At 40.7% G+C, this 24455-nt stretch overlaps 1 protein-coding gene across 3 annotated transcripts in view; it reads right to left on the reverse strand.

Annotated features, from left to right (window-relative positions):
• iqsec1b (IQ motif and Sec7 domain ArfGEF 1b) overlaps positions 1 to 24455 on the reverse strand; it is a 427454-nt gene that overhangs the window by 319368 nt on the left and 83631 nt on the right. For 2 of the 3 annotated variants that reach the window (XM_048547582.2, XM_048547588.2), the window contains exon 2: positions 1952 to 1981. The exons of the other annotated variant lie outside the window; for it this stretch is intronic. In XM_048547582.2, the coding sequence (XP_048403539.1) occupies positions 1952 to 1981 (30 nt within the window). The remainder of the gene's footprint in view (positions 1 to 1951; positions 1982 to 24455) is intronic. 3 annotated transcript variants of the gene reach the window in all.

Genomic DNA, 24455 nt, shown 5'->3' on the forward strand with positions numbered 1-24455 from the left:
TTGTGACTTGCTACATCATTTCAGACATTTAAGAGTTAAACATACTTGTGTGGATCTGAAGACACACTTGACCAGACGAAGTAAGGACAGCAGATGAGTGAATTAGAGAGGCTCTTCTTAAAACAACAAATCAATAGTGCTTGCTTGACCATCATAGGAGAACAACTTTTCATTACAGATTCATCAAATGAATTCAAATTCTTCCAGATTTGAAACCATGTTCTTAGAGCATTAACTTAGACCTTGGAACTTCTAGGCCAAATGATATTACCATTATACCACCATCGCCCTCAGAACATTTTGTATCTCTCTCTCTTTCAAGGGAAAAGCAGTTGTACAGACCATGGTAAGAGAAAAGTGAGTAAAAAGGAGAATTGTAAATGTTACACTTTCATTCAAGAAAGGATTTAAAGTCCAGCTACTACAAGCCAGTCAGTTTAATCTCAGTGATGGGGAAATTTCTAGAATCTGTAATTTGTGCCAAATCTGGACAGATATGGATCAATTAAAAGGAAGAGCAACATGGATTTGTTCAGCGCATACCATACTTGACTAATTTGCAGAATTTTGTAGAAACAACAGTGGATTGCAGATATTTATCAGACAAGAGGAAGGTTTAAGAAAAGGAGGTTCTGAATTAGTAGAGCTAGGGCTCTTGTTGTTCTTTGTATAAAATAGCTGAGGCCTCGGTATAAGGTGGTCATAATTTCAAAATTTTAACATGACAGAACTTGGAACTACTATGAATAGCAAGAACGATCTGTATGAGTTTCAAAAGGACTGACAGGTTGCTAGGTACAGCAAACAAATGGAGTCTGAAATTTAATGCACAAAAGCATGAAGTGATTTTTTTTGGGTAAAAAGAACAAAGACAAAACCAAATAAAGACTTCAATTCTAAGGACGGTGCAGGAGCAGAGCAACCTGGGTGCAAACAAACAGGGCAGGTAGAAGGCACAGTTAAATAAAGCCGAGAGCAATCGGAAGTACACAAAGTACAAGAACAAAGGAAGTTAAGTTAAACCTGTATAAAACACTAGCTCAGCCTCAGCTTGAATACTGTACCCCGTTCTAGGTGCCACACATTAGGCAAGGTGTGAAGGCATTACAGAGTGTCCCAAAATATGGTTCCAAGGATGTGGTATGTCACACGTATGACTAGACTAGATAAACTGGGATTGTTCTCCTTGGAGAATAGAGAAGATTGACAGAACATTTGTTGAGGTATTCAAAACTGCAAAGAGCTCGGACAGAGGACATAGTGGGAAATTACTCCGTCTTGGGAGGATAGAGAACCAAAAAGTCACAGATTCATGCTAAGTAGCTAAACAAGCATCAGCAACAAGAAAACAAGCAATTCATGCAAGTGGTTGGAACGCACTGCTTGTGAAGGGGATAAAGGCAGATTCCTCAAGGCATTCAATATGGAAGTGCAATATTATCTCAAAAGGAGGACTAAAGGGTGAAGGTGGGCGAGTGATTGGTCCAGAGAGATATAGCATAAACATGATGGACCAAATGGCTTCCTCCTGTGTTGTAAACATTCTACAATTCTGTCAACAGGCTACATGCACACAATCATCCTCTGAAATAGATCAAGACCCCAGATAACAGAACCTCCTTCCTCAAAAAGTACATTGTCAAGAATTGACAACAGATACAAACAAACCCACATGTTCATTTTTAATTACACCTCATTTATTCTGCAAATAATTTCAAGGTATTTCCAAAGCCATAAACCAGTCATGATGCCTGAAGCTTAACCAAGCAACAACTCACTGCATTCAAATGAATTAAGTTTCTATGAACGAAAAGAAATGAATTATGGCACGATTGAGCAATATGGATTAATTAAGGTTCACTGCAAACTACTGAGGCATTTAAAAAGAAAGGTTACCACTAATGACTCCTTTTGTCTATCATAATATGAATATTGGTGATTGAACACAAACCTGACACTTCTGGAGCTCTCTCCTTCATATCTGTGAAATAAAAAAGGTAAATGATCAGGACAAAAGCAAAATATGAAAAAAACAAATCTTTTCATTTAATTAGATTTTCAAAAATCAACTACTGAAGAGCTTTGAAATGACATTTACTCAGAACTGGTTTAAAATCCAATTCCCAAATAAAATGTTATGAAATGTTTTATGTGGCATTATTACAACTGCACACGTTTAAGCTATGTTGTTAATTACATAAGTACTGAATAGCTAAATCAGAGAATAAATAAGACCAGAGAATATCGGAGAAAACGTTCAAGATTTTGTCTTACAAAAAGGGAACTTGATATTATCCCTCCTGAAATTCAATTAACTCAATGTAATATCATAAGACTATAAGACATAGGAGCAGAAACTAGGCCATTCAGCCCATCGAATCTGCTCCATCATTCAATCATGGCTGATAAGTTCCTCAACCCCATTCTCCCGCTTTCTCCCCGTGGCCCTTGATTGCCTTGATGATCAAGGATCTATCGGAGTCTTAAATGTTCTCAATGACCTGGCCTCCACAGCTTTCTGTGGCAGTGCATTCCGTAGATTCACCACTCTGGCTGAAGAAGTTTCTCCTTATCTCCACTATAAAAGGTTTTCCCCTTACTCTTATGGCTATGCCCTTGGGTCCTCGTGTCTCCTACAACTGAAAACATCTTCCCAACAGCCACTGTCCAGGCCAGTCAGTATTCTGTAAGTTTCAGTTAGATTAATGAGCAAATGATTTTGAAAGGAATTTGAGTATTCAATAATAAAGGCATGTGCATTTTGAACCATGATGTTAAAAAGGAGTTTACATGCATATTAGCTATATTCTTAGAATCAGTTCCCCCATGGAAGTATATAGCATGTGGAATTTTATGGCACATGAGAACAACAGGTAACGAAGTGTCAGTTTATCGCTGCAGGCCATATTTACAGACTAGTGTTGGTGATCTCTGCATTATCCCAGTGTGTCAATACTGGTAGTTCATAAGCATATCAAGACCAAACTCCACTTTGAATTTGCAATTTAGAGATAGTGTTTGGAGGATATTGCAAAGACTTGTTTAATTCAACAACAAAATTATATGTTTAAAATTCTACATTAGTTATTATAGAAAGATTGAAAAATTAAGCAGCACACCCATGAACCCAGGGCTGGATTGTCATGGGAATGGCAATCTTATGCAGATTTATAATCCAGCCCTTTCTGTTGACCCACGTTTGAGAGATGTGATTCTGATCATGGCTTCTTCAGAAATGTGGAGGTGTAATTCCATTCTGGCAATTCTTCATAGAATAGAATTATCAGAGGAAGGCAACCCAGGTCCGTTTTCACCACCATATTCTGAAATTTACAAAGTCCCACAGCTCCTTCAACAGTTGCTGTAACATGGCAAACACATAAGACAAGTGTGTGCTAGGATGCCAGGATGGAAAGGAGCTTGGGGGCCAGGTAGGTGCTGTCATTATTAGAACAGCAGGATGTTCAGGCCCAGAGGCAAGGAAGACAGAAATTGGTGCAGGTTGGGTCCAATGTGAGCAAGATGTCTGAAAGATGTCATTCGGAGTGTGAGGATTAAGTATAGAGTCAGTTGACTAGTTATTCAGGCATTAAAATATGTATTTAATAGCATAACCTTTTCTAAACATCTTACTCATCTTCATTGGATCTTCCAAATTCTCTGATATAAGTGGAGAAGAATTACCATCAAAATTTTCAAACGTCATGGCACAAGAGTCCCCATTCACACTGGGCCTCAGTTATGGATTATGTTTGAACTTATTAGCAGGCCAAATATTGTTATGAGGATTTGACATGACATTCTTTATTGATCTCGAGGAGCTTTGACAATTGTTTATTCAAAACACATTGCATTCAACTGCACTTCTGGATTTCTTCAATCACTGGCTTAGTCACCACCTCAAAAAGAAATTCTTGTTTGCTTGTAAATAACAGATTGAAAAACTGAAGAACCAGGTATAAGTAAGCTTAATTTGCATTTTTATATTGAACACTTTAATAAGTGGAGGCATACTTTTTGTTTCATTTCAGAATTTTTCTACAGTGGTGCCTGCATGTCTGTTGATGGTTGAGAAAGCATTTATAATACGTTTACAGTTTTGGATAGAGATCAAGGTGAAAGGTTGGTACATTATGCAAGATTCTAGAAAGAGGGACAACACACTACTTTGCATCAGTTTAGTATCATAGAGACTCATACCGTAGGTCAGCCAGTGTGCAGGCTAAGTCAGAATAAAAATGTGTTGCTAGTTTAGCACTCAAATTCAAGATTAGGAAAAACATCCTGAATGAATTAAGTGACAAGCAAAAACAAAACTGCTGCAATTAGAATGCAGGACGGAAAAAAAATTGTACATTTACTCCAAAAAGTACTTTGAAGTCATTAAGAGGAAAAAAAACTTCAGAAATCAAAACAGTCATGCCAACTGAACAAGGAATTTGAAGTGAGGACAGGATGACCTTCACTGAAGTTTGAGTATGTCAGATTATTGTTGAGGATAAAAATGGTGGAATTATTTCCAATAAAAGCATTTCAAAGAGTTCTTGTAAAGTGCAATATGATTGGTACATTTGCTTCCTTCTGTCAACTCTTATGCCCTTTTGTTAAAAGTACATTTTCAGCTTCTTAGGTTTATTCAGTGACTGCTATTCACTTGCTACAATGGTCACAAATACAATTTATAATCTTTCAAGCCAGGCTTCAGACATTTGACATGTCCAGTATTATTAGTTTGGATAATTACAAAAATGAGGGTTTGTCAAGGAGCAAATGATTTATTTTTCTGTTAAAAAGATGTACATCTTCATTAAAATTGGTGTACATGGAGGTATGGAACATAAGAGGATTGTTGAGAAGTATGTTAAGTGATATGATTTTCAATATGGCTTTGACTGACGTTAAGACTTTCATAGTGTAAAAACATAACAGTGGATTACCTTTGATTAAAGCTAAAGAAAGAATCAATGGATAAATAGAAAACAGAAATAAAAACGGCATAGCATAAAAATGAGATAGTAGGAACTGCCAATGCTGGAGTTTGAGATAACAAGGTGTGGAGCTGGAGGAACACAGCAGAGGAGCAGGAAAGCTGGAAGTCTGGACCCTTCATCAGAAGAAGGGTTTTTTTGAAAGAGGGTCATCAACTTTCCTGCTCCTCTGATGCTGCCTGGCCTGTGTTCCTCCAGCTCCACACCTTGTTATGGCATAAAGAGGAGATGCTTGAAATGGCTACTCGACTTTTAAAATCAAGAGAAAACTGAAATAGAAGCATCACAACTAGAATTGACAAAGATTCAGTTACAGATGCAAATCCTTGAACTGGATCAAAAAGTGAAATAAAAAGGGTGCAGAATGAAGAAAAAGCAAGAGTGGCAGGAAAAAGATAAACACTGGAATACATTGGGGGGCGTGGGGAAACGAAGTGAGATGTGTGACGGAAAAGAAAATGAATACAAAGAGCCTGAATTCCCAAAGGCAGAGGGAAATTAGACTTGACCAACAAGGGAAGCACAAAGCATTAAAGATGATCTAACCAGCTAGAGGAGGATTTGGATTCAGGATCCAATGTGGGATTTGATTTAACTAGATATTGGCATTGAGTCCTTAAATTTAGAACAAAGGGTAGAAAGACACACTACCTAATTTGACAACGTAGCTCTGAGAGTGAAGTGGTCAAAAGATGCTTGGTAATTAATGTTGTAGAGTGTCCTGATAAGTATGGCTGTGAATTTATAGACCAGTTTGTCAGAACACCCTGCAGGGAACTTGTCAGTGCTGATGAGCTAGTCCACAAAGCTCAATGAAAGTTTAGAAGTATAGGGAAAGAAAACTAATGAGACCTTTGTAGAATTGCAGTAGAAAAAGAAATGCTGAGACATCAGTGAATTCAGTCAATCTCATTAGAAAAAAAAATTGAGAACGTCAGGGAAATTATGATCACGCAAGAATTCCAAAAGCATATCAGAAAACTCCAAAAGCTTATTATTTCAATAAGCATCGATGACCAAACATCCAAGCAACAGTAGCTCTGGCAGAGAAGTTAGCCCAAGTGAGAGAAAATATCACATCTGTTATGGACAATGTCACTATTGAAATGGGTCATAGTAGTTGAAACTCACCAATTGTAATGGTTCCAAAAGCAGATGGATCACTATGATTGATTTGTCTCATCACCCCACAATGCCACAACAAAGGTTGGTTCAAATCTGACTGGGGGACTATGTGAAGAGGTTTATGTAGACAAGCAGAATTTAAACAAAAATTAAACTCCTAACAGGGATACTACCATGTTCCAGTGACTGATGAAGCCACAGAAATGAGTTTTTGCAACCCTGATGAACTTCACCAATGCAAAGACAGGTTATTCAAGATGCACCAGCAATTTTTTTTCAATTGTTAACCAATAAGCTCAGGAGGATTATCCAACAGTGTTTGAGATTACTTGATTGTGCCAGAGGAGGGCCACATAAGTGACCAACTAGTCCAAATCAAAAAAGCTAATTTGGTAATAAAAGTTTGAATCAAATCATAAAATCCGTACAATGTGGAAACAGGCCCTTCAGCCCAACAAGTCCGCATGAACCCACAGAGCATCCCACCCAGACCCATCCCCCTATAAACACACCTAATCTACTCATCCCTGAACACTATGGGTAATTTAGCATGGCCAATCCACCTCGACTTGACATCTCTGGACTGTGGGAGGAAATCCATGCAGACATGGGGAGAACGTACAAACTCACACAGACAGTCACCAGGGTTGGGGTGGGGGGAGAAGTCGAACCCAGGCCCCTGGTGCTGTGAGGCTGCAGTGCTAAGCACTGAGCCACCATGCTGCTTTTTGTTTTGCACATACAGCTAAAAATTTGGCTAAAAATGAACTTGGCAAAGCAAAAAAGCAGCATAACAAAAAAAAGTGTCGAGCTGGATGAACACAGCAGGCCAAGCAGCTTCTTAGGAGCAGAAAAGCTGACATTTCGGGCCTAGACCCTTCATCAGAAAATGAAGGAGGGTCTAGGCCCAAAACATCAGCTTTTCTGCTCGGCCATCTGCGTTCATCCAGCTCTACGCCTTATCTTGGATTCTCCAGCATCTGCAGTTCCTATCATCTCTGATGAAAAGCAGCAGCATGTTTGGGGAAATGAGGGATAAAGTCAAGTGGCATCTAGAACACCTAAAATCTTAGCTTTACCCCATGTCCAGGACAAAACTCAAAATTCTGCAATGTTATGGCATGAATGGATTTTTAATCGGAGTTCAGTTCCAAATTTCTGCACTGCAGTGGCTCCTTTGGTATGTTTGTTAAAGAAAGGCAAGGAGTTTCAATTGACAAGGGAATGTCTTTTGACAGTCTGAAAGCTGCACTGGTTTTGGCAGCACTGAACTATACTAAGTCATTTAAACTGGCTGTTAATGACAGTGTTGGTGCAGCATTCTTACAGGAAGGTAAGAACTAAACAGAAATATTCAGAGAGTACAAAGAGAGACATTAAAATGTTGTATAGCCAATACCATACTAAAGCATACATATAACAATTCTATAGAGACTTAATTGTATGGAGCATAATCCCCAAATGTCTTGAAAACCTAGACACATCAAGAATTTGAGACAGTTTTATTGGAGTTTTATGCTACAACCATTCAAACAATCCTTTAGGTGGCTGGGAGAGACAAAGTGGATGCTTTATCAACAGCAAAAACGAAGGAAAATGTTTGTTGTTATCAATATGTATTTGTGTAGCATGATTGCTATTGAAAATCCTAATAGGAATGTTGTTACCATCAAAATGAAATCTGTCAAAGAATAGATACAGTAATAAGAAGGTGCAATACCTAAAAAGATATCTTTTTTATTCATATGGGGGTGCGCTGAAGATGTGTTTTAAGGTGAAACAAAATTGCATAGTTTTCAGTGCAATTTCTATTTTCATATTGCGTTTGTTAAAAAGGGAGGCATGTTTCGGTTTCATTTTCATTTTCCATTTATTCTGAGTGGTACCAGGGTATGTGCAGTTTAGTGCTGAATGCATGTTAATGTGGATTTACAGACTTGGACTACATTTCAACATGAACAGTCCAGTATACTTGGGGGCAAAAGGCAAAAAAATCTATTAACAGTTCAGGATCAAAGACCAAACCATTCAGGTGGTTGGGTAGTGGATAGATTCATTCAGAGCTGTTAGTTTAGCAGATCCCAAAGTAGCAGTACTGGGTTAACTCAACATGCTCAGTAGAAAAACATGCAAAAAAAAAGCCAGAAAACTGCTGGAAGCTGACTGTACGGAAAAACACTTGTGCTTGCTCTTAAATTCATAGACAAATGAGAAAGCTTCAGGAATCAAATGGAGTCATGTCAACTGAACAAGGAATTCTGAAGAGGAGGCAGGGTGACCTTTTTTGAGATGTGAGTATTAATCTTATCGTTGAGAGTAAAGTGGCTGAATCTCTATCTCAGATATTTGCAGTAAGTCCATTGCAAATAGGTCTGTATTGTGATATTTTTCTGGGCATAGAATAAACATGTGCTTACCTTAAAGGTAGCTTGACAGATTTTTCTAAATATGTTCACTGACGGACTACCACAGTAAATTAAACAAAAAGAATAAAATGTAAATAAAATGGTCTAATTAACTCAAGTCTCACGCTCAGAACTGACTTTGTTCAGTATCATCATCAGCTGGAACCATAAACATTAAAAGTACAGTCTTCAGGAGTAAACGTTTTTGAGAAGATTTGTAGCTCAGGTTGTGGACTTGCTCGCCAAGCCAGTGTGTTTGGTTGCAGATGTTTTGTCACCCTACTCGGTAACATTGTCAGTGCGCCTCCAGTGAAGCATTAGTCTTCTGTCCCACTTGTTATTTATATGCCTTGGTTTGCTGTGGTGGTTGGCATCACTTCTGGTTCTGTTTTTCAGTGGTTTGTATATTGGGTCCAGTTCCATGCATTTGTTGATGGAGTTCCGCTTAGAATGCCAGGCCTCCAGGAATTCCCTGGCAGGTCTGTTTGGCTCACGCTATTATGGGTGTGTCGGCCTAGTCAAATTCGTGTCCTTCTTTGTCGATATGTATTGGGACCAGAGAGAATTGGTCATGTCTCACGGTGGCTTGTTGGTGCTCATGTATTCTTCTTGATGGTTTTCTCAGAGTTTGGCCTATGTAATGCTTCTCACAGTCCTTCCATGGTATTTTGTACATTACATTAGTTTTATTGGTTGTGGGTATGTGGTCCTTTTACTTTCATTAGTAGTTGCTGCAGGGTGGTTGTTGGTTTGTGGGCTACCCTGACACCTAGGGGGCTGAGTAGTCTTGTGGTCATCTCTGATATGCCTCTGATGTACAGTAGGGTGACTAGTGTGTCTGTCCGTGTTGTGTCTTTTGTTGTGGTCTGTTGAGGAGATAACAGTGAATCATGCCTTTTTTGGGTATCCATTCCTATTAAAAACTCCATACAAGTGCTCCTGATCCACTTTGCACAATTCTAGATTGCTCCAGTGTATCATGACTCATTTGAATGATGTCCCAATGCAGCTCCATTTATAGGTGTTGGGGTGACTGCTGTAGTAATTAAGTAAGTATCTGATCCATCCGTGTGGTCTTTCTGTAAACGCCAGTCTGGAGTTCCCCCAAGTGGGAAACGGTGTACCAAAAAACTCCAGCACAACCAACCAAGAATGGACAACCACACTGGAACAAGCCATCACCATAGAACAAAAAGAGCAGCCCGACAAGAAAAATTATCCAAACTAACCTACAATGACACAGAACATCTCAGACCGACCACTTAGACACTGAAGACCATCCTTGTACGTGGACCAAATTATAACTACAGAGACATCAAAAAACTGACTTGCTTTGTGAGTCCGTTTGTTCTTTAGTGTTGATTCAAGGAAATAAAACAGATCATCTGACAGAAGACAGCACCAGCACTCAGCAGAAAATGCAAGTGGAACACATTCAATACAGAAGAGAAGAGAAGAAAGCCCTAGAAAGACTCAAGACAGATAGAACATTGTAATCTTACTAGCAGACCAAGGACACATGTTAGTAATCCGTAACAGAGCTCAATACATCAAGAAAGCTAATGTATTACTGGCTGATACTGATAACTACCAACAGATGGCAATAGAACCAGCACCACAGTAAAAGAACCGGATCAAAATAATGCTGAGGAAATTAGACAACTCAGGAGAAATCAGCAAGACGGACTACCAAAAAAAAAAGCCAGAGGGATCCAACATACCCACTTTTATGGGCTCCCCAAGATACACAAGCCAGGCGTCCCCCTCAGACCTACTGTCTCACTACCAGGCATATTGCCTTGCCAAAGAATTACAACGGGAAATGAAATATTTAGTTGACAACACTACCCACTCCATCCACTCCTCCCAAGAATTCCTCAACAACAAAGTCACCAGAATAGAAGATGATGAGATAATGATATCCTTCAACATAACAGTGCTGTTTACACCCATAAGTTCTGGATGGGAGTTTGCTCGCTGAGCTGGAAGGTTAGTTTTCAGACGTTTCGTCACGATTCTAGTAACATCAGTGAGCCTCCGACGAAGCGCTAGTATTATGTCCCGCTTTCTATTTATCTGTTTAGGTTTCCTTGGGTTGGTGATGTCATTTCCTGTTCTTTGAGAAAAAGAACAGGAAATGACATCACCAACCCAAGGAAACCTAAACAGATAAATAGAAAGCGGGACATAATACTAGCGCTTCGTCGGAGGCTCACTGGTGTTACTAGAATAGTGATGAAACGTCTGAAAACTAACCTTCCCCCTCAGCGAGCAAACTCACATCCAGAACCTCAACCTGAGCTACAAATCTTCTCAAAACTCGCTAACACCCATAAGTATCAACTTAGCCAAAGAGACAATTGCCCACTGCTGAGCAAATCAGGAAGGCCATCAAGAAGCTCACGGCACAACAGCATCAATAAGAACAGCACCCTGAAACTGCTGGATCTGTGCCTCACAACCAACTTGACCTTCAACAACCATGTACTCCAACAAGGCAATGGAACACTAATGGTATCCCCAATATCAGGACTGATCGCAGAAGCAGTAATGCAAAGGTTAAAATGAACAGTGCTTCCCACTGTCCAACCCAAACTGAGTCTGCTATGTGGATGACATCTTCATGATTATCAAACACAAGATTAAAAGAACCCCACCGACACAAACAACATTCTCATTAGAATAAAACAGAACCGGAAGTGAAGCCAACCACCCCAGCAAACCAAGGCATATAAATAACACGAGGGATAGAACACTAATGCTTCGCTGGAGGTGCACTGACAATGTTACCGAGTAGGGTGACAAAACATCTGCGACCAAACATGCTAGCTCAGCGAGCAAGTCTACAATCTGAAGATCATACTGATACTTCTGTTTCGGCTTTAAAAACTAGAAATGTGTTTTATGCTGTGGAATGCCCTTCAGCAATTCTCCAGGCAAATGTATTTTGTTTACAAACATAATTGCTAGATTCGAGCCTTGTTTGTTTTACTGAATACTGTAATCCTATTGGTAACATTCAAAGCCTTCATATCTGAAGTATTAAAGTATATTGAAAAACATCAACTAAAGCTCCACTAATTTTCTCATTTTGATATTGTTTATTTCCTAGAGAATGATATGATGGCTTGTAAAGAAAAGAACCATTATACCATGCAATGCTGAACATCATTTGCTGGTGTGGTACAGATAATGCTGAAATCTAGTGCATCCAATTAAGGTTAAAGTGAAGTATCATGAATAGAAAAATCACAAGGCAAATTAGTAGCAGATAGACTTTAGCAAAGGTTGCAGAGTGGTATATTTCTCAATTCCCAGTTTCAATTCTGAAGAACTCTCCGCAAACATGCCTTTAATAGAACAAACGTTTTGCTCACCAAAACTTGAGAAATTCAAGCACACGCTTTCTGAAAAAGGACTACTCTCCATGTATTTCATTACACGGTCAGATCAAACCAGCACACAAATATTTGCTCACACACAACTACATCGAAAGTAAAAAAGCATCCTGCAACAGACAGTACAACTTCAACTTTTGTTTGAGTTCTCATTTGAAAAGGAGCCAGGAGGGGGAAAAAAAAATCATTGACATGATAGATTAGTAACTAAACACTTTGACATGCTATTTTTCAAAATGTAAGTACAATTGTAATTGGAAATGTTGGTCTGCCTTCCAAATATTTTTCATATGCAGGATGTGAGAAATATTAATTGCATCACCAGGATAAAATACAAACTGCAAGATTGGATGAGGGGGTGAGCGTGGAATTTAGTGCCCTTCTTAATAGCAAATTGCACATTGAAATCTCAATGTCTTCTCTCTTCTGTCCTAATCAAGATCATGGCAGATAGCTTGTCAACTGCCTCTTGACCACACAGCCATGGGATGCCCTTAACACATGCAAGGGCCTCACTCACTGCAGCAAACTGACGACTCATCCTACACAACCTGAAAGCAAAACCCATTAGAAGTTGTTTTGAGGCTTAAAAAGGGGCCTCTTGCATTCGGTGGTGCTTGACGTATCAAATAGAGGGACCCAATGAGCAAGTGCCATAGCCCCTGTCCTTGCTGTCAACCTTAATCCCCTATATCAGGGCCCTTCTGTCTTTACTCAGCTTGGCTGGTCTTGGAGGAGAAGGCCTGCTACTGCACAGCAGGCTTCCAAATACAGAATGACACAGAACTCTCACCATCTCTCCAGCTGGCAGATAAGACTTTTGGCATTTGCATTAAGTTCCAACCCAATTTGTGACATTTGAAACAATCTTGATCACAGGATTGCTAGATTGTGCTACATAAAAGCATAGGATCTTAAGTGTAAGGTTAATACTGGGCTGTGCCTTAACCAACACTCAATGATGGCAATGTCCAGTGGGCTTGAGACACCTTATCACATACCTCTGGAGCTGGAGGGAATTCCACCTTCTGGCTGAGAGGTAGGGACACTGCCTCTGCACAAGACCCCCAAAAGAAAAGGATTGTGACTTGGAAATGGGATTCAAATAATTAGGTGCTTGTTTTTGACTAGAGTCAACTCAAATGGGCAAAAGCACCATTTCCTGTGCTGTAAACTTCTACGACAGTTATCTTTTGTCAGTAAAGGAATTCACCATGCTGCCATTAATTGTACGGTTTGTACAAAAGAGACTCCTACATGTTAATATGGGAGTTTTATAATGTAGGATTAAGTAATCTATGGGCAAGTAGAACTGAGTGGCTAGTTCTGTGCTTTTGTGCAAAGTACAGAAATTTTATAAAAAAGCTAAATAAATATACATGCAAGAGTGGTCATTACTTAGTGACAAAAGTTATGAACAGCATGAATAAGTTAGCAGGGATCGGAATCACAATATAGTTGCTGATAAGAGATAGCAAGAACCGCAGATGCTGGAGTCAGAGATAATGCAGTGTGGAGCTGGAGGAAGTCAGCAGGCCAGGCAGCATCGGTGGAGCAGGAAAGCAGACATTTCAGGTTGGAACCCTTCTTCAGAAAAATGCTGATTAAAAATTGTGGATAATTTTTTGAATAAAAAAATTGGTACGTAAATTGGTTTTGAACCTATCAGCCAACTTGCCTGTTTGCCAATATCAGATACTAGTTCCTACCTTAATTCATTCTTGAGAGCAGCTGAAGGTGTACAGATCCTTAGCACTTCATTTATCATGTGTTCTTATGGCTGCATCTCTACATTTTGTCAAAACTTGATGTATTTCAATACTATTATGATCAGGATAAATCAGCAGAGACAAACAAGAGTCTAGGCCTGAAACATTAGCCTTCCTGCTTCTCTGATGCTGCTTGGCCTGTGTTAATCCAGCTCTACACCTTGTTATCTCACAAACAAACCTAGCTCATTTTTGATTGCTTTCTCTTTGTGCTCCTTTCCTTAAGAAAAAAAGTTCTCGCCAAAGACCAAGGTTGTTTAGACGAAGACTCTTAAATAATACTAATGTGTTAAAGAACACTGCCAACTGAGATTACAAGAAAAAAAATTGAATTCTCAATGCTCCATGTCCTACTCAGTTTCCAAGTGAATTTAATTTAGTGCTACTGAACTAGCCCAAGTTAGAGGCTGAGGGGTGACCTAAAAGGTTTGTAAAATCATGAGGGGCACGGATAGGGTGAATAGCCAAGGTCCTTTTCAGAGGATGGGGGAGGCCAAAACTAGATGGCGTAGATTTAAGGTGAGAAGGGAAAGATTATGAAAAGGACTTGAGTAGTAACTTTTTCACGCAGAAAGGTGCGGGTACGGAACAAACTGACAGAGAAAATGGTGGAGGCAGGTACAATTATAACATTTAAAAAAGGCATCTGGATGGGTACATGAATAGGGGTTTAAGAGGGATATAGGCCAAATGCTTACAAATGGCACTTGGTCAGATTGGGATGTCTGATCAGCACAGATGAGCTTAACTGGTTTAACTTGTAACTGTGTACAAGGTAATGAGAGGCATGGATAGAGTCAATAGCCAGAGACTTTTCCCCAGGGCAGGATCGACTGTCACGAGGGGTCATAGTTTTAAGGTGTTAGGAGGAAGGTATAGAGGAGACGTCAGAGGGAGGTTCTTCACCCAGAGAGTTGTGAGCACATGGAATAGTTTACCAGTGGTAGTCGTGGAAGCGGAGTCATTAGTGACATTTAAGCGACTGCTGGACATGCACATGGACAGCAGTGAATTGAGGGGAATGTAGGTTAGGTTATTTTATTTTTGGATTAGGAATATTCCACGGCACAACATCGTGGGCCGAAGGGCCTGTACTGTGCTGTACTTTTCTATGTTCTATCTATTTCTGTACCGAGACTGAGACTCTGTCTTTAAAGATATTAGAACCTCATGAGTTTTTATGACAAATCCACAGTGGTTATACGTTCACCGTTAGTCTAGGCTTTTATTTAAATATTTACCATTTGCCGTAATTGCATTTGAACCCATGTTCTCAGAACATTGGCCTAGCATTCTGGATGACTTGTTCTGTGTCATTACTACTATGTCACCATTTTCTTTAAGAGCCTGGGATGATTTGTACGCCACAATATATGGCAATTTGATTTAAAAAGTGTGATGGACAGTGTCAGCCCCTGCTATTACTTTCTTCTAACTAAAGCACTTTTCTCCCCCGCTCTCCCTGCCCCATTGATTATTGGTGCTGTACCTAATGCATACACCACTAAAATTGCTTGATATTTCTAGCTGAGTAAACATGGACAAAAACAATTTTAGAAACTTAAGTATCTTTTCAGGGCCAGCTGGAACAGAGTTGATTGAGAGTTGGTGATACACATAGGGCTTCACGTTTGCTACAGAGCGACCACAGGGACTGAGGTACAGTCATATATCCCTACCTCTGAATGAAGAGGCCTGGGTTTAAGTCCTACCTGCTCCAGAGGTATGGCATTACATCTGATCAGGTTGATTAAAAATACTACCCACAGTGTCCAAGATGGCTCTTTTGTGGCACAAGCATTAGTCTCCAGGCAAAGGTTCTTCAATATAGTCTCTATAACATCTATCATGTTGATGGAACTTGCATGTGGCTGTAACCAGGTAAAAAAATACCACACTTTACTGGAGGCAAGAATCTCTTCTCATTGCACTAGAACATAGTTTTATTCTACTACATTTGACCAAAGGAACTGATGGATGCCTGTGTTGATGGTAGGGACAAAACCACCTTACACAAATTGTACTTTTCTTATCTGACCACCTCTGTCCATACCCACAGTGCTTCCAGAACCCCCAGTACGTCTGTGCAGCTGCACCCCATAACACAGAAGGATTACTAACAACAGAAGGACAAAAAAAAACACAAAGCAGTTGGATAATAAAACGTGAGGCTGGATGAGCACAACATGCCAAGCAGCATCTCAGGAGCACAAAAGCTGACGTTTCGGGCCTAGACCCTTCATCAGAGAGGGGGATGGGGTGAGAGTTCTGGAATAAATAGAGAGGGAGGGGGAGGCGGACCGAAGATGGAGAGAAAAGAAGATGGGTGGAGAGGAGAGTATAGGTGGGGAGGTAGGGAGGGGATAGGTCAGTCCAGGGAAGACGGACAGGTCAAGGAGGTGGGATGAGGTTAGTAGGTAGGAAATGGGGGTGCGGCTTGGGGTGGGAGGAAGGGATGGGTGAGAAGAAGAACAGGTTACGGAAGCGGTGACAGGTTGGACTGGTTTTGGGATGCAGTGGGTGGAGGGGAAGAGCTGGGCTGGTTTTGGGATGCGGTGGGGGAAGGGGAGATTTTGAAGCTTGTGAAGTCCACATTGTTACCATTAGGCGGCAGGGTTCCCAAGCGGGATAGGAGTTGCTGTTCCTGCAACCTTCGGGTGGCATCATTGTGGCAGTGCAGGAGGCCCATGAATGCCACCCGAAGGTTGCAGGAACAGCAACTCATATTCCGCCTGGGAACCCTGCAGCCATATGGTATCAATGTGGACTTCACCAGTTTCAAAATCTCCCCTTCCCCCACTGCATCCCTAAACCAGCCCAGTTCATCCCCTCCCCCCACTGCACCACACAACCAGCCCAGCTCTTCCCCTCCACCCACTGCATCCCAAAACCAGTCCAACCTGTCTCTGCCTCCCTAACCTGTTCTTCCTCTCACCCATCCCTTCCTCCCACCCCAAGCCGCACCCCCAGCTACCTACTAACCTCATCCCACCTCCTTGACCTGTCCGTCTTCCCTGGACTGACCTATCCCCTCCCTACCTCCCCACCTATACTCTCTCCACCTATCTTCTTTTCTCTCCACCTTCGGTCCGCCTCCCCCTCTCTCCCTATTTATTCCAGTTCCCTCTCCCCATCCCCCTCTCTGATGAAGGGTCTAGGCCCGAAACGTCAGCTTTTGTGCTCCTGAGATGCTGCTGGGCCTGCTGTGTTCATCCAGCCTCACATTTCATTATCTTGGATTCTCCAGCATCTGCAGTTCCCATTATCTCTGATACAAAGCAGTTGGAGTTGTGCTGACAGCTAGAGATCATCTACATTCCTTGCAATAACTACTTGTCTTATTTCACGTTGCAGTACTTGTTAAATGCATTTCAAAGTTTCCTTGTCTGAACACACTGCCTGCAGTCTAGTAAAGGCCAAGCCCCAAGGCTGCTAGGTTACAGAGGTACAAGTGTAACGACCAATTGTACTGAGAGCATACACAACATGAGAAGTAGCAGCAGACTGCTCATACATGGTGACACAGCACGTGGATTCCATTTAACGGCATCCAACAATGCTGGCAACTTGGAGGTCTAATAACTTCTTCAGATACAGCTTTAAGCTGGCTCAAGTGTAAACAAACAGTCATTAGGGATTAATTAAAAAATTACAAAAGCAGCAGCAATAAAAACACATTGGTAAGTAAAATAAAGGAAAATTTATCAGTATATTAGGGGGGAGGAGGACAATGAGGGAAAGAAGGATCTAAGTGGCAAACTCAGAGTGGAGCCAGAAGACATGGAAAAGGTTTTAAGGAAATACTTCGCATCAGTATTCAGTTCAGAGAACGATGATACAGATGTCTAAAATCAGTGATGGAGAAGTGCGATACCCTTGAACAAACTACAATCAACAAGGTGGTGGTATTAGTGGTCTTAAAAATTGAATGAGTTCCCATGTTGCTGGGGGAGACAAGGGAGGAATTTTCAGAGACTCTAACATTAATTTTCAATCCTGCAAGACCACTGGAGGACAGGACAGGTAATATAGTACTACTATTCATGAAGGGTGGTAGGAATAAATGAGGGAACTACAAACCAGTCAGTCTAACGTTAGTGGTACAAAAACTGTCAGAATTAATTCAGAGACAGAAGATTCAATCTCCACTTGGAGAAGCAACAATTAATCAAGAACAGCCAGCGCAACTTTTGTATGGAGCGCAGAACATGTCTAACACATCTGATTCAAATGATTGAGTTGACAATTAAGTGCATAATGGATTTGAACCTCACAAAGGCTTTTGACAAGATCTCACGTGGAAACTGGTCATTGAGACAAACCCATCGCATGTAGGGCATGGATCTAAAATTGACTTAGTGGCACAAGACAGAGGGTGATAGTAGAAGGCTATTGCTGTGAAAGCCCCGGTCAATGATGATCACTTCAAGTGCTATAGCTTATAACGCTATGGGCCAAAGGTCTGGGAAATACAACAAGAGCGGACCACCAAAAATCCTTAGATAGCCCTGTTCAACCCCATGACCACTTCAAGCTGGAAGGACAAATAGCTGGGTGGGAAAACCACTGCCTGCAACTTCCTCCCCTAGCCATTCGCCATTCTGACTTGAAAACATATAGTATCCCCTCATTGTCACAGTCAAAATCATGGAACTCTTTCCCCACTATCATTGCGGGTCTACCTACACCAAATGGACTACAGTGGTTCAAGGCGGCAGCAGCACAGTACCATCTCAGGGCCACTGAAGGATGGGTCCAATAATTGCTAGCCATCAAGTGGGGCCCACATCCAAAGAGTGAATACTAAAAAAAGTGGTCGATAACCAGCATCACTTCTTCATACTTCCACATGCTCTGTCACCATGTATGACCTACTTCAAGGACATCCCAGATGTCCATGTTCTTCAAGGACCCTCAACATTCCCCCCCAATGCCCCCACCCCGGCAGTGGTCGAGAACGCCGTTGACCGCGTCACCCACATTTCCCGCAACACATCCTTTCACACCCCACCCCCGCCACAACCACCCCAAGAGGATTGCCCACGTTCTTAGACTACCCCACCAACCTCCAGATACAACGCATCATCATCCGACACTTCCGCCATCTACAATCCGACCCCACCACCCAAGACATTTTTCCATCCCCACCCTTGTCTCCCTTCCATAGTGACCACTCTCTCCGTAACTCCCTTGTTCGCTCCACACTCCCCTCCAACCCCACCACACCCAGCACCTTCCCCTGCAACCACAGGAAGTGTTACACTTGCCCCCACACCTCCTCCCTCAGCCCCATCCCAGGCCCCAAGATGATTTTCCATATTAATCAAATGTTCACCTGCACATCTGTCAGTGTAGTATACTGTATCCCCTGTTCCTGTTGTGGCTTCTTCTACATTGGGGAAACCAAGCAGAGGCTTGGGGACCGCTTTGCAGAACGCCGCGGCTCGGTTCGCAATAAACAACTGCACCTCCCAGTCGTGAACCATTTTAACTCCTCCTCCCATTCCTCAGACGACATGCCCATCATGGGCCTCCTGCAGTGCCACAATGATGCCACCCGAAGGTTGCAGGAACAGCAACTCATATTCCACTTGGGAACCCCGCAGCCCAATGGTATCAACGTGGACTTCACAAGCTTCAAAATCTCCCCTTCCCCCACTGCATTCCAAAACCAGCCCAGTTTGTCCCCTCCCCCCACTGCATCCCCAAACCAGCCCAGCCATTCCCTGCCTCCCTAACCTGTTCTTCCTCTCACCTCAAGCCACACCTCCATTTCCTACCTACCAACCTCATCCCACCTCCTTGACCTGTCAGTCTTCCTTGGGCTGACCTATCCCTTCCCTACCTACACTCTCCTCTCCACCTATCTTCTTTTCTCTCAATCTTCGGTCCGCCTCCCCTTCTCTCCCTATTTATTCCAGTTCCCTCTCCCCATCCCCCTCTCTGATGAAGGGTCTAGGCCCGAAACATCACCTTTTGTGCTCCTGAGATGCTACTTGGCCTGCTGTGTTCATCCAGCTCCACACTTTTGTTATCTTGGATTCTCCAGCATCTGCAGTTCCCATTATTTCCAATAACCAGTATCAACCTGATGGTCTGAAATATCTCCAATGCTGTATAACTCTTGGTCAATAGCTGGAAGAAGTGACCATTCAGGAATCTACTGAACAGAATCTTATGGCAAACTTATGAACATACAATCAGGAAGTAAGCCATTTGACACCTCAGGCCTGCTTCACCTTTTCGTAACATTATCGATGGATTTGATTGTATCTTAAATCCACAGTCTCACCTATCCTGATGCCCTTTCACTCTTTTTCTTATCAGGGATCTACCTGAGTCTGTCTTGAAAAATATTTAAACACACTGTTTCCAGCATTTTTGGAGGAGTGTGCCAAAAACTCAAGCCTCAAAAAAAATTGCCATGTGTTTAAAATGGGTAGCCCTTTCCAAGGGATGACCCAGAATTTCAGATTCTTGTATTACAGCAAATATCTTGTTAAATCCAATGGAAGATAAGAAAACGTGATGAGGCCAATCCAAAATTAGATCAGTGACAGAAACAAGAGAGTTCAATGGTCAGTGGATGTATGCCCACATGCTACAACAGTAGCATCTGAAAACAAAAACATCATGCTCAGATTGAGATATCTGGTCAGGGCAGAGGAGTTGGACCGAAGGATCTATTTCCATTCTGTATGACGATACTAAGCAAACAGGGATGAAATGAGCATTCCCCCTGTTATTGATCAATGGAATGATGGGCCTCCAGCAGGGCATCTTTACCGGATTCAGGAAAATGATGATGTTATCACTCATAATACAAGAGCTAGACATGGGTAACTTGGTACTTAAGAATCTAACAGTGTTTATTATGATCAGATACAAACAGATTCACAGAAAGTACCTGGGCTAGTATTACGTTATTTAGTTGCAAAGACCATTACTGCTTCCCTTTTTCCCCTCCTCATTAATGAGATGAGGACATCGCTGGCTAGGCAGCATTTATTGCCCAGAGGCAGTTCAGAGTCAGCAACACTGCTGTGGATCTGAAGTCACATGTAGGCCAGCTTAGATAGAATAGCAATTTCCTTCCCTAAAGGACATTAGTGAACCAGATGGGTTTTTCCTGTCAATCAACAAAGGACTCAAAGTCATGATGTGATTCTTAATTCCACATAAATTTATTCAATTCAAATCTACCCACTGCCACAATGGGAGTCGAACCTGGGTCCCTGGATTAACAGTCCAGTGATAATACCACTAGGCCATTCCTCCCCATTCCATCCATCAGTTTCAGTTAGCCAGAGTTAAAATGGAGATGTTGCCAGGCATATTAAGTACCATGACAAAAGTCCTCACAGGTCAAAGAATGCAAAGTGTGATTGTAGGCATAGGAAGGCCAAAATACTAATGACTATTCTGCTGTATTTATCAAGAAAGACGCTGTTGACAAACTATCAATGGAAGTCAAGATGACAGAGACAATAGGTAGAGGACAATTGTTGATTTCAATTGTAGAAAACTTGGTTATCCTTACACTAGGCAAACCACCTGAAAAAGAATAGCTTGCATCCCATATTACTAAAAGGAAATCAGAGTGAAAAGGTAGATCATATCTTCTAATCTCCCTTACATACAGGAAAGTTGCGTAGCAACTACAGGTCAGTGGGTTTCATAAGAGTGGTTTAATGTAGAAACATTAAATGGAGGGAGAGAAAAAAAATAATCAATGGGAACTTGGAGCATGAAATGACTCTACAGAGGCCAATATCAACCAAGTCAATTTTTATTTATACATGAACAGTGTTGGCTACAGTATTGCAAAATGCACACAATCAAGCAAAGTGTTAGTATTCCTTACACAAAGCTTTTGCATCAGCCAGAGCTTCCGGATTGGGATGATTAATCTGGTCCAATCAGGGATCTCTTATTCTGGAGGTCCAGCTGGCTGATCTTGTTACAATCATTACACAGCAGGTTCAGTTAATTGCAGAGAACCAGCACAATTCAGTAAAGCATAGGCTGTGCTTAACAAATGACTGAATAACCAGGGGAGGTTGTAAAAGGGAATGTTGGCAAGTGCTTTCTTCAAATCAGTACAAAGTAACACATTAAAGGCTGATTGACGCTCATGGAACAAGGGTTGGAGGGGGAGGGAGGTGGTGGTTCAGTGTCAACTTGAATAAAAACAATGATCAAAGGGAAAACAGATTTCTTAATAAACTCAAATGGGCTAAGAAGTCTTATGCACCATAATGACACCACAACTCTGAGTGAATCACTGTGACCGATGTGGATGAAAGTCAAATCATTACAAATTAGCATATGTTTTTAAAAAAGGCTACAGCAGCATCACTGATCCAGCAGGAAAAAAAATGGCTGATTTAAAACTTGCACCACTTACAGAAATAAGTTACACACCTGCCTGAGTATTCTCCTCATCAGCAGATTCAATCTACACAAACATACATTAGCACAACAAGGGCTCTTGAGGCACAGCAGGAGAATCCATACTTTTGGGCTAGGAAATCCAGGTTAAAGTCCCACTTGCTCCAGGGAGAGGAGTCAGAATACATCTAACCTGATTAAAATATCAGTGGTAGCTTGAGAATTTTCTTCATACCATGTAAAATTCTCCACAAATTTCTCCCACAATCCAAGGCAACTATTTAACTCGTGGCAGAATCAGTTATCCATAAACTGATGCAGTTGAACAGATTTAACTGGAATATTTTGGTAAAAATCCCATCTACTGCAAATTTACATTTACCACCTTAAAACATGTACAGTGCTCAATTATAAATGGAATCATCATAAATCTTTAGTATTTTGATTATTTATTTTGAAATCTGAACAAAAATTTCAAAAACTGAGGATTGGAGTATATATAGGAAATACACATTTGTGTACTAAACAGAGATTTGCATGCTGTTAGAGTTCACATTTCATTGAGATGTATATTTCAAATAACTTCCCTATTTCAAATAATCTAAAATCAAATTCATTCCCAGATGCTCTTAAAATCTTAAAATCAAATCCCCTGTCCATTATTTTAAACATACTGGAAACTGGCTTATGCAGCATGCAAATTATAACACGTGATTCAGTAACAGTCATGAATTTCTCTTTCCAGTACCACACCTAAGCTTACTAATCATCCATTTTTATCTCAATGCTGTTTTAGTTCTAACAAATTTGCCCCTCAGGAACCCATGAATTTGACATTAATATTGAGCCCTCAGTAGTCATCATAAAGGTATATTTGGCTGGAGGGTTTACATAATTCTTCGCAACAGATGTAATACTCCTTCAAATTGGCTACAATTTCAAAAAGAGGAATAAAAAGGGTAACAGTTTAAACAATACCATACAGACAAAAGGCATATTTAAAAGAGACTGCTGATTCTTTGTGATTTCCTGTTGAATCAGTACATACTGCAAATGATTGACAGAAAAAGAACAAATCATGGCAATTTCCTATTTCAACTTCTAATTCCTGGTCAGAAAGCCATAGATCGACCTATCCTCAGCTTACACAAGACCTGTGAATAATTGCCTTCAACTGAGTGACCACCAACAAAATTTTAAAAGTGCAAAGGAATGGAAGCAGCCAAAAACAGATCCGATATGTCATTTCTAAGATGGAAAAATTGCTGACTCCTTTCCTGAAAGCAACTGCCTAAAGCAAAATTATGTTCTATCAAAAGTTGGTCAGTCAAAATACAAAATGTCTATTTCTATTTGTGTCATATCACAAACAGAACATAATAAAATTGGTGCATTCTTTGATACTAAACAGCAGGCAGAGTTCTAAATTGCCAGGAGACATCCTATTGCATCCCCAACATGAGATTTTATGCAGTCATGTCCTGTGACTGGACATTAGAAAGAAAGCAGCATCTACTTCAGAACTTTCACTATAGTGATGAGCTGTCACATAAACCATACTGGAGTTCATAAACAGAATTAAATGACAACTATCAGATAATATTTTTATCTAAATGCTAATTGCCATTAATTCTGAACCTTAACAATAAAAAAGTGCATTTTTATTGTTCTTCCATTTCTCACCATTTTTTCCCCACTCAATTATTTAAATCTTCCATATAGAATAAAAACTTTGAGGGGGAAAACAGCAAGCAATCTTCACTTTGGCTGCATCGATCCATTTTTGGTAGCATCACAACTGCTAAACTTCCCTGTAAATATTTCTTCTGTGGAAGAACTGTTTGCGAAGTTGTCAGCTTGGCCGAATTGCAATTTTTGTAGATACCTAACTCACTTGAAGATGCAGGAAAGAGCTGCTACAAGGGATTAATGCTGCTAGTCATGTAGAATTACAAGTATAGTGGTTGAGCCATACAGCCTTTGGCTGTGTTTTAATTTCTATGTAAATTTAAGTTAAATTTTCTTTTCCATTAGGTTTGATAACATGAAACACTACTTTTGAGAGGCAGCTTGTTTATTAGGATATCAGGAAATTTGGTGTGGTCATCCTTTCCAAAAGGTCTGCAAAAACAGTCAGAACAGAAATACAGAAGACAACAGCAATGTAACTATTGTCTGGCTTCTACAAGCTCTCTGAAAGACTGAAATTGAGATAAGAAAATAGTCACCAGCAAACAGGAGATCTTGTTTCAACACAGTTGATAGATAACAAGCCAAAAATATTTGACATGTATTTTAAGTAGGAGCATAAAATGTTACTAGAAACTGGTAGTGCAGGTAAAAATCAAATTTGAACTGAACCATCACTGACAAGTTCAC

The sequence above is a fragment of the Stegostoma tigrinum genome, chromosome 11 (genome assembly GCF_030684315.1).
Source record: "Stegostoma tigrinum isolate sSteTig4 chromosome 11, sSteTig4.hap1, whole genome shotgun sequence".
Taxonomy (NCBI): Eukaryota; Metazoa; Chordata; class Chondrichthyes; order Orectolobiformes; family Stegostomatidae; genus Stegostoma; species Stegostoma tigrinum.